Source organism: Nannobrachium achirus (assembly GCF_963921795.1).
Source record: "Nannobrachium achirus genome assembly, chromosome: 11".
NCBI lineage: Eukaryota > Metazoa > Chordata > Actinopteri > Myctophiformes > Myctophidae > Nannobrachium > Nannobrachium achirus.
This window is the reverse complement of record NC_137820.1, coordinates 20,766,500-20,778,266: the sequence shown is the minus strand read 5'-3', so window position 1 is coordinate 20,778,266 and position 11,767 is coordinate 20,766,500. Positions and strand designations below refer to the sequence as shown.

Genomic DNA, 11,767 nt, shown 5'->3' with positions numbered 1-11,767 from the left:
TTACATGTGTATCGTCAATAGTATACAGTAAAATATTGAAAAAACAGTAGACCTAATAGAAAATGGCATGGTTTTCGTGTAGTGGCCAGTCAATTATGAAGATCTATGGCGTCAGTGTGGTGACGTCAGCCGTCTCCTATCCATCACAAAGTTGACTGCCATTATAATCTTTAAAAAGTTGTATTATCATTGACCCAGTTTAGCAGTAGCATACAGTTTTAGCATATAGGCCTAGTTGGTCAGGTAATAATTATGGATAGACAGATAACTGGGCCCTCGATCTGGCTCTGGCAGGTAAACCAGTAAGTACAGTGTGAGTCCCTAAGACATTTGGTCACCTTTTCTTTTTTTAATAAATGTATTTAGGCTATATTTTGCATTTTATATGTATTTTTTATAAATGGGGCCAAATTATACATTATTACATTTGAAGGAGTTGAAGGGTAGCCTACATTTAGGTCTGATAATGATGTACCATGCATGTTCAAATCATGTCCTACACTCCTACTTATTTCCAACAATTTCCCACAGAATACTTTTTGCCAGACCCATGAAATGGGTAGGCAGCGGCGGCGGGCCGTACACGCAGACTACGCATGCTGCGTAGAGCCCCGCCGACCAAAAAGGCCCCCCACCGCCCCCTCCTCAGCAGAAAAGAACTACTGCTACTCAAACCGAAATCGCGATGCGAAATCCCGCGATTAGCGAATCGCGAAGGCCACGGTTTCTCTGCGAAGTAGACTTCCCAAGCAATATGGAGACGTTTTTTATGAAATCCCTTCATAATTGACTAAGGAATGATCAAATCAAACTGTGGTGACTTTTCTTTGCTTCCGAGCATCCACACAGTTGAAAGTGAAAGTGAATTTGGCACAGTGGCCACTGTGCAGGACTCTGCCAGTGCGTGGGAACTATGGTGCTGCAGGTGTTCCAGCCCCCCTATGGGGAAGTTTTAATTTTTTTATTTAAATAAGAAAATAACAAATTAAACATAGCAAAATACGTTGCCTGTTGTTGTTGTTTTTTATTTATTCATTTATATATTTTTTTATTTATATATATATATTTCCATTATAAAATGGATTAAAAAATGATAAAAAATATTAGGCCTATTATTTTTAGGCCTAATTTTTAGGCGCGAAGGCCCCATAGCAGAATCACGCTTAGGGCCCCCATGGGCCCAAAACCTGCTCTGTGGGTAGGCCTACATAAGCAAATGTCTGTCGGTCCGGGTTTTCTATATAAAGGGTATATATGATGATGACATGATGATGACATGCCTACAAAAGGCATGATGTCATAAATGATGATGACAGACAGGGGGTCTGGCACAACCAGGTTGACCTGGTCTAGTTTTTTTACATTTCACAAAAATAATGTCAATTTAATTTTAGGTGCCCACAATAAATGTAAGTCGATCTGTCCTGTATCCCTCGGTGGTTGCATTATGTTGTGTGTCTTGTGTGTTTGCTCTGAAAAGTCAAATATACGACCTAAGTTGACCTTCATGTTTCAGGCCAGGCTGTTTGGGGAGCTTTATTTGTTTGACTGGCATGTGTTCTAATTATTAGGCTATTTAGCCTAGGCCTACTTGCTTTTGGCTTGCGCGTTGGTCAAGATAAATCCACCATTCTGTGATTATTTTTATCAGAGTATTTACTAAGATAAAGACCTCCGTATAAATTATTATAGCCTGTTATAAGGCTATAATGACAGGCTATCATTTGAATGCATGCTCGGCAACGGGACAGATCATACGTCGACAACGTCGTATCGCTCGTAGCTTATGAATGATTTCTTATTATTTCGAATTAATTATATTTATTTTACTAATTCGGCACTAATTTTTCAAATAATCCACATCACAACGGTTAATGTTTTCATAATACAGATTCTGTTGTCATACTTGACTAACACGCATGCTATCACATACTTTAAAAAAGTAAAATGCAAGCTTTCCGTCACCAGCCCCGGTAGCTCGCCGTGATCGTATAGTGGTTAGTACTCTGCGTTGTGGCCGCAGCAACCCCGGTTCGAATCCGGGTCACGGCATTGCGAGACAATGTCACGGCATAAGGGCTGTCTTTTGGTTCATGTGCCTAAAATTTACAGTAATAATCTTTATTCGTTTAATCTCACAACGCCCGTTGAGAAATTCCGGCAACATTTGAATACATTTTGCTCCGATAACAATGGAGATTTGGCATTCTGCCGTGTAAACGTTTTATCCATAGCCTTAACCAGCAGACAGGGGGCACTAGCCACTTTACAAACGGAAACGCAGCACATACAGTAGCCTAGCTAAGGTTATTACAATTTCATTGTGCATTGTAGTGGATAACAACGTGGGTGAGAGTGACTATTGGTTGAGCACCTTTGTATGATGTAGCTGACCGTTTGACTTAAACTTGATTGATTGGACCCGGCCTCGCAACGTAGGCTAAAAAATGTAGGAGGCATATGCAGACTGGAGGCTTTTTATTTAGCATACACATTCTGAGTCTAATATAAACATTAATAGTTCACTTGGAGATATGTAGGCCTACTACATCATATTTATTTTACTTGTTTTTCTATTGTGCCAGTAGGCTACCTAGAGTAGGCATATGCATATCTCAAACAAGCTCTTTTTAGCACTGCCTGGCCCGAATTGTGGCGTCACTCAAAGAAAGAATAATGTTGCATATTCAGTGGCGTAAAATAACTACAGTAAGTATAGGTCTACATTTACTTAGTACTGTACGTACTAATTAATAATTCATTATAATTAAGTCTTAATTACAATTTTGAGGTATTTGTACTTTACTTGAGTGTTTCCAATGTCCAATACCTCTACTCTCCACATCTCACATCCAAATGTTGTAGGCTTACTTTTACTCCACTATACATTTATTTGAAAACTTTAGTTACGGTACTAGTTACTTTGAAGATATAAATTATAACACCTACTTTAACCACCTTATCCCTATTTTATACCTACTATTTTCAAACATTTTGTGTACTTTTACTTTTGGTACTTTATGTACATTTTGATACCAACACTTTCATACTTTTACTCAAGTACATTTCTATATTGCAGTATATTGATACTTTTACAAAAATGTGAGTAGGCTACTTTTTTCCACCACTGCATATTAAGTGGCCAGAAATGCCCAACATCCTCGTTGGTTCTCATTGACGTCAGTTTTCACGGGGAACCGCCCTCTTGCTCAAGTTGCATCGGTGAATGGTGAATGATATTAATCCATCGCTCGGCTACACAACACAAGGGTGGACTGCCCCTGGATGCTGGATGCGGGTATCATTTGACTCTTCTCTTTTGCATAGGCCCAGTCAGTGCACGAAGACTTTATGGGACCGGCAGTGCTACTGCTCCGCATATCGGCAGTTGTATCCGAAGCTGCGGCTCGTTTTTTAAGATGGGAAAATGAGGTCAATTTGACATTACTTAGATGCCGTGTTCAGTTTATTGTTCTGGTCCTATAGACGCAGACCAGTCATTCCGAGAAGATGTTGAGCCGATTTATGAGTGGCAGCATCAGGAATCTCGAGAGAGAATACAACTGTACCGTCAGACTCCTGGATGATACGGAATATACGTGCACAATTCAGGTTAGTCACCTGTTCGGCTGTTCCATACACTTCGACAGCAGCGCAATTCCCACCCCAGAGCATAGTGGTGCATGCAATTGTTTCTGACCTGGCTGGCAAGCAGAAAGAAGCGCAGCGAGTGTGTAAGCAAGCATAGACAGTGCAAGCATGCAGCCGATGCAGGTACTCGACTGGTCTCTGTCATAATTCTTCTGCCCGAGCATTGTGTGCAATCATACAAGGGGAAGATTTATTCGCTGTTGACACATACTGTAGGCCGGCCTGGCTGTCTGTCTACAGGAATCCGGATTGCCCATGGCCAGTATGACACATTATCATGACACTCCTCCACTAAAAGGGGTGTTTTGGTATTGGCATCATCATAGATCAGCGGGACAGACAGACAGGGCATGACACCTGCACATCAAAGTTGACAGGTTGCAACATGCATCCATGTAGCCAGAGCTATTGAGGTCTGCACATAACATCAGATGGAAATGAGGTATTCTTTTTACATGGCATTTTCTTGTTTGTTACACTTTGACGAGTTTGGATTGCAGGTAGTTTACAGCTTACTTGTTTTTGTTTACTTGTTTACATTTTTACACATTTACACATAAGGAAATAATTGCAAAGTGGATTTGAAAAGACACAAATTGATAAATGAAGAAAGTGTATACCAGACAGACACATAGACACTATTTAATAGCGATCGTTTACACCCTGTCATAGTATCATGCCAGCTCATGCCATTTCCCCAGCCTCTTGCATCAATAATGCAATTAAGCTATCCTATTGCTGCACTGGAATAATGAGCATCATCAATGCACACCATGGCTCCTCATTGGCACATGCCAAAATGCTTCCAGGTGTATTGAAAAGAGACCATGATAGATGATTATGATAGATGATAGATATTAAACACAGAAGGAGGCCTTGTGATTAAACCATGTCTATTTCTTCCTTTTGTCTCTCCACTTCAAGACTTGCTTTTGGCAATTCCTTTGCCTTGCTTTGGGCACAGCCTTCAAAAGCAGGTGATCATCACATTCATTTTCAAGATATTACAGCTTTTCTGCAGGATGCAAAGTTTGTGGGGGGAAAAAGGATCTTGGGTGGATCCTCCACACGCACACAGACACATCAAAACCGCTTTTCAAGTAAGACCCGTCACTGTCAGGGAGACATTTAAAGGCATCGAGAGAGCCACCTGTGTGCAACAAGGAAACGCGAAGCAACCTTTTGTGCTCGCTTTCCCTTTGATATCTACTTTAAGTCTGCTGTACTGCATTTGAATCACTTGTCACCCTTTGGGGGTGGAGTGGAGGTGATGCGGAATACTGTCAGTGCTGTAGGAACGTGACTGTGTGCTGCTGTGCTCAGGTTGTAAACAGACCTGAGTCTGTGCTTTAAGGATGAGTTTAAGCTGAGGGCTGGAGCGAATCCATCAGGAATGTGAAGCCAGCAGGTGTACTGTTTGCAGCAGTGTCGTGTGTGGTTTGGGTAGCTGACGTCATCAGACTGGAGGCAGGGGAGGGGAGGGGAGGGGTGGCAAAGGGAGTGATAGAGCAGAAATGCTGCCGTGACTGTCTGGCATATCAGTGTCTATAACCTGGGCCTTGGGAGATAATGTGCGTGCACCTACACCAGCTATACAGTGCTATGCAACGGGACAGGGGTTGTGTCCCTGATTTTGTGTCTTATGATTTTGCCTTTCCTTGCCATTCTGCACAGCCTAGCCTAGCCAAAAGACCAGCCATAATTCCAGGACACCTAGACTGGTTATTATCAGTAACTAGCCCTTACCCGTTCAAAGATATGAGCTCCAAAATTATGTGCAGTGTGTGGGTTATGGGATGTGCACTGTGCATACAGTATATGAGGGATGGAAAGTAACTTTAACTGGTGCTTGCATGATAATATGTAGGAGCATCAATGTAAGAAATACCCGTTTCGTTTAATGGCTACCCCCCCCATCCCCCCCCTGCCCGCCCGCCCGCCCACCCGCCTGCACACACACCCGCCTGCCTGCACACACACACACACACACACACACACACACACACACACACACACACACACACACACACACACACACACACACACACACACACACACAGAGAGAGCTGGTTAAACATGTTGCCTCATGCTAGATGCAGAATAGATTAGCCTCAAGCTAGATGCAGAATAGATAGTAGATACACCATAAAAATGCTAATATACAGCATACGATTTGTGAAAGTGACAAACGGGCTTCACAGTTATGTTAGGTGTGTTCATATGCTAATTGTGATGCGATTTCAGATCAATTGCTCCAGCCACTGAGGAGAAACGCTGTTTCAGACAGACAGACACTCACTCAGACATTCGCAAAATTATAGTATAGATAGGCGTAACTAGGTCATTCTCCCTCTCTACCCCTCTGTCTCTCTGTCTGTCCTTCTCTGTCTTTCCCCCTCTCTCCCCCTCTGTCTCCCTCCTCTTCATATCCTGTTCCCACAATGCCATAATGTGACAATCTATCCCCAATGGACCTGTGTCCATTACACTTTCATCTTTTCCCTAAAATGGTTAATGGCCCTCTAAATTCATACTAGCCCCCGGCTTATTGTTGGCCTGCTTCCTCCGACACCCAACCAGGCACTTAGCTTTGTCCTGATTACCCAAGTCTGTAAAGGTCCCTGTATCATATCATTAAAACAAACTGGAGTGTTGAGAACCATTCAAATGAATGACAAAAAATAAAGTTATATATTTAAAAGAAAAAAGGCAAAAACATCAGTGAGTGGAGGTACTTCTTTGGCATAGTAAAGCAGAGGGACATTTTCACAATCACAATGTGCTTTAGGTGTCTCGTTATAGTTGAGAAAGAGAGAGAGAGAGAGAGAGAGAAAGAGAGAGAGAGAGAGAGAGAGAGAGAGAGAGAGAGAGAGAGAGAGAGAGTGTGTGTGTGTGTGTGTGTGTGTGTGTGTGTGTGTGTGTGTGTGTGTGTGTGTGTGTGTGTGTGTGTGTGTGTGTGTGTGTGTGTGTGTGTGTGTGTGTGTGTGTGTGTGTGTGTGTGCACGTGTGCGTGAGAGAGAGAGAGAGATAGAGAGTTAAATCCAACAAGACTAGTGGCCAGGATGGCAGGTCACAGAATCTCTTAAGTCACCTAATACCATGTAACCGTGCAACAGTGTCTGTAAAATGCCTACTAACGTTGGAGTGAATTACCTTGTTAAAGAAAGTAAAAGTAATACGGAGATAGCAAGGGCTTTAGACACTAATACAAATGCAGCCAACTTACAGAATCTCATAGGTCACCAAAAACCTGTGAACAATAACCGTGTACCACCACTCTGCATATGTAAACTGAAAATAATACAGAACTATTTGCGCTAAGTTGTGCTGCACATTGAGCCAAAGGATGCTGCAATACTTGGCATTGAGTGTGAACTGGCTAAACAGATGGGCTTCAAAGATATTATAAAGGACGTTGCATCCAGAACGATTAGAAAGATGGCTGAGATGAAAACATGAGACAATTTTTTGAAATGAAATATTAAGATGTCTACTAAGAAATATGTGGTGTAAGTGTAGCAGATCTTTGTTGTGTATAGTGTGTCATGTCCTGTTCTAATGGTCAGACATTGACTATAGAAGAAAGTAGTGCACGCACATCCGTGGCCCAGGTGCTAGATAAGCAGAATCATCAAGAAGGACATATGTCTGCACACTGGTTAAGCTCCATATGTTTATTGCTGGTCAACGTTTCGATCATAATAGATCTTTATCCGGACGATGGTGAATCTTGGGTGGATCCCCCACACAGACACATCAAAACCGCTTTTCAAGTAAGACCTGTCACTGTCAGGGAGACATTTAATCAGGATGATGTCCTGAGGAAGATCTATTAAGATCGAAACGTTGACCAGCAATAAACTTATGGAGCTTAACCAGTGTGCAGACTCTACATTATATGTCCTTCCAGACATAACCACACACATCTTTCAAATATAGGCAAGATGTGATAATTGCGCATTAGAGAGGGTCTATTAACCCTGTTAATGAATTAATTGATGTTGGGAACACAGTCTATTGGGAACACAGTCTATTTGATGAGCACATCTTGGGAAGAACATAGTGTTAATATAGTCAGTGATAATATAATGTGAATTCCTGGAAAGTATAGCTATTGCAGCAACATTCAGATTTTTTTAATCAACAGCTTAAACATGTCACGTGATAAGTTTACATTATACATGATCTAGTCTACTAAATATTAGACATTATCACCTACTGTCCCCCTCTAACAAATAAAATATGCAAAAATAACCAACCATTTATTTATTTACTTGTTACCACTTTTTTGAGCGGTGGTCACAACGCTCCTATACGTGGCCGTGTGTGTGGGTCTGTCTGTCTGTCTGTATGTCTGTCTGTCTGTCTCCGTGTCCGTAGCCTGCAGTAACCTTTTCTGACCACACATGTTAAGGGAGGGGCGCTGTTGCACACACACACACACACACACACACACACACACACACACACACACACACACACACACACACACACACACACACACACACACACACACACACACACCACCGCTCAGTTCACACGAGTGTGATTTTATTAATATTTGTTTGTTTGTTTGTTTCCTTTTTGATATAATCATTTTCTGTGATGTGCATTGAGTTGCACCTGACTCTTGAAATGTGCTATATAAACAGTTTGATTTAATTAGATTTGACATAATGCTTCACTCTAATGAATTATAGAGCTTTTCCTCTATATTTGTATGATGAAGAAGTGAGTGCACCTCATTATACAGTAGTGCCCTTCAGAGTTAGCTGCAGTCCAGCTGTAGTTTGATGTAAGTCCCTGCCATCTTCTGTTTGCCTCAGGCCTCTTCCAACGTCATGCTGCTGTGCATGGTGTAAGGAGTTCAAACGCTCATCACATTCCCTGGGACACATCTGAATAGCAGGTCATGTCCAAATGGAGGGATTTAACCACTTTCAACTTGGCATCCTTATTTTGGGCTTGTCAGCACTTAACCCATTTTTTCTTATCTTCGTATAATTGGTCCTCAGTCATGCACATAAGATGGCACCAGTTCTGTCAACTCACCTCAGTGTCTCAGAACTGGGCTGCGGACACTTCAGAAACCTGCCTACCTACAATGGGGATTTCCAAGCTAAACAGCTAGACAGAAACAGTCCCATCTTATTCATTACTGTGGAATAGGGATGTGTGGAACGATTCATTTCACTGACTCATTTATTCGATTAATCAGTGCAGAAAAGTAGGCGAAATTAATTATGCCTGCATAATGCTTTGACGTAAAATACTTTTAACACTTATTCTGAATATTTTTGCTTGTTAGTTGAAATGTGTAAAATGATGTAAATGTGTTATAAACACATAAAATAATAAATACATCTATACTTTTTGAATTAATAGTTTAAACACTAGTATTTTAGTTAACGTTTAGTAGGGCAGCAGCATTTAAACGCGCACATCCTAGTGAGGACCAATTACGGTATATGAAGATAATGTTGAAATATTTTCAAAAACATTCAAAAATGGCAAGATCACAAAACAAGATCTAAAGTGAGCATAGCTGACTGCTGCCCAACTGGTCAGACTTGAGCAGTTAGTTAGGGGTTAAGTGTTTTGCTCAGGGACACCTCAACACACAGCCTTATGTTTATAGATAATTCGTGCCTTTTTTATTGCATTGCTTGCAGAAATTAACACATTTTCAAGTGGCACAATGTGACAAAACTGTTATTTGTGGTGTGTAACGCAGTTCTGATTCTGAAGCACAGTTCACCCTTGCCTTAGACCCTGGGCCCTCTTTACACAGCTTGTGGAGCCTGTGTTTGCTGTCCTCTTATGAGTTTGAACTCTCACCAGCGTTTGTATACAGGCAATACCGTGAGAACCCTTTTGTTGCACATTGGCATCCTCAGATTCTAATATTTCACCAGGATCTCCATTGTTACCAAGGCTCAATATCTCGCCTTTTGTCAGCACATAGGATAGGATAGATGGGATACACACATGCACACATGCGCGCGCAGACGCACACACGCACACACACACACACACACACACACACACACACACACACACACACACACACACACACACACACACACACACACACACACACACACACACAGAGCTAAGTTTTATGTTTCTATGACACAGTTAGTACAGTGTAACCCAGTCTGTCAGTTGGTTGGTCAGTTTTCTGCCAGTTAGGGCTGTCACGATCTTTACATTTTAGTTGACTGTGACCGTGCTCTGAAGCGTGGCCTACATCTGGCCTACATCTTGTCTTGGCACAAAGCGCTCAAAGTTTGTTGTACGCCCATGCTTCGCGAGCGCTTAATGAAATTAACTCATAAATAGCACCGCTTACTTCAAACTAGGTGTGATTATTGGGATACATAAATACAATATAACATGTGGGGCAGAGGTTCTGAATTGGCATCCAGGGGGTGTGTGTGCACAGTTTGGTAGCGACCGGGCCGATGGCGACAGAATAGCGGGTAACAGACAGACGCACGGACGGACGGACGGACGGACAGCAGGGTTTGAACCACTCACCTTCCGCATGATGGGCATATGCACTAACGTACACCAACGTCACGCCCCACAGACAGGGTGCAAAACATAGTCTCCTCATGCCTTCGGCCTGGCGGAGACAATTATTTACACTGCAATCTCTCGAGACAAGAGTCAATGATGGCCTGCGATTTCTATTAGTTTGGATAACCCATCGATGATGTCACTGGTTTCTGAACCGTCCACAGTCCTCCTCTGAGACGCAGACGAGGTAGACAAAAATGGCCAAGCTTCGCGGACGCTTAATGAAATTAACTCATAAAAACACTGCTCACTTCACACTGGGTGTGATTTATATTTTCACAATTGATTCAATCGATTAGTTCAATTAACGTTTGCACCCCTAGGGTAAATCAGAATCAATAGGGACGCGAAACATTCCAAAAGCAAGCAAAGGGTGAGGTTTAGGAGGGCTTGTGTTTTTTTTTCTCAAGGGTGCTGCTGTACAGACCCCCTCCTTTCTCTGTCTCCTAGGTGATACAGCAACTAGGAGTGGGGTGGGTGGGCTTACATTTAAACATGGTGCCAGCCAGGGTCTCAGCTGTTGCTACGGTGACTCCACAGTTACGTTGCCAAAATGTGAGATCACTCCCAGTCAGGATATCCCCTCGCAAGAGCCCCTACAAAAGGCCCTGGCCGTTAGCTGTCAGAGAGCAGAACCTATGCACACAAGAGGATCATTTACTCCTTGAATGCCATTGAAGCGTACTGGTGAGGAGGTGGCTGATGCCACACCCACCCAAATTGGTACCTCCCCTAGACTGTCCCCTGTATTCCTCCACATTCTCTTATACCATAAATACATGTACCATAATGTTGTCCTCAATCATACAAATAATATAAGAACGAGGCAAACATTTTTGAAAATAGACGATCTACAAGCTCACACGTTGTCACAACGCTCAAAAACCTGTTATTGGGGACCCATACAATTCTGAGGCAATTAACAGTAGCAAGGGCTGTAGACAGTCACACCGCACCGCTTTACAGACAGTTACTCAAATGAATTGAATTGAATAATTTTGTTTATAAATTCCTCCTCGTATCACTTCATTAAAGATTTTTTGATAACTTTTTATCGTGCCCTACGGCCCCACTCGCCATTATGGCATTTTACTTGTAACTACATGTACCATAATGTTGTCCTCAATAAAGTACTCAACCTCTGTTCTTGAGTCAAAATAAAAAATGGCATTTTCAAAATGTCCAAGATGATCATAATTTTGTTTGTTGCTAAATAGCAAAAATCTACCAGATCAACTCATTGAGATTAGATGTGCTATTTTCACTTACCATGGGTATCAATTGGCTCATTTGGGCCACAGCCAGAGCCTTTTCTTGTAGTTCTGGGCTGGTTCTTGAAATACGTGAACTACAGGCGTAATTCTGTGCATTTATTGTAAGATGGACACAATTGAAACATGCCCTCACAGCTTTTTGTGTTATCCTTTTAGCATTGTTTGCCTTGCGTAATTGCTTGTACTTGCTGACTTGCTGTACTGTTTGCAATTTGTTAATAAAGTATTCAATCAATTTAGCTACTAACTGGACAATGGTC

At 42.0% G+C, this 11,767-nt stretch overlaps 1 protein-coding gene across 1 annotated transcript in view; it reads left to right on the top strand.

Annotated features, from left to right (window-relative positions):
• Positions 1-3,510: 3,510 nt before the first annotated feature.
• frmd5a (FERM domain containing 5a) overlaps positions 3,511-11,767 on the top strand; it is a gene marked incomplete at both ends in the record, with an annotated part of 98,937 nt that continues 90,680 nt past the window's right edge. The window contains one exon of the mRNA XM_080736793.1: positions 3,511-3,612. Within this exon, the coding sequence (XP_080592919.1) occupies positions 3,511-3,612 (102 nt within the window). The remainder of the gene's footprint in view (positions 3,613-11,767) is intronic.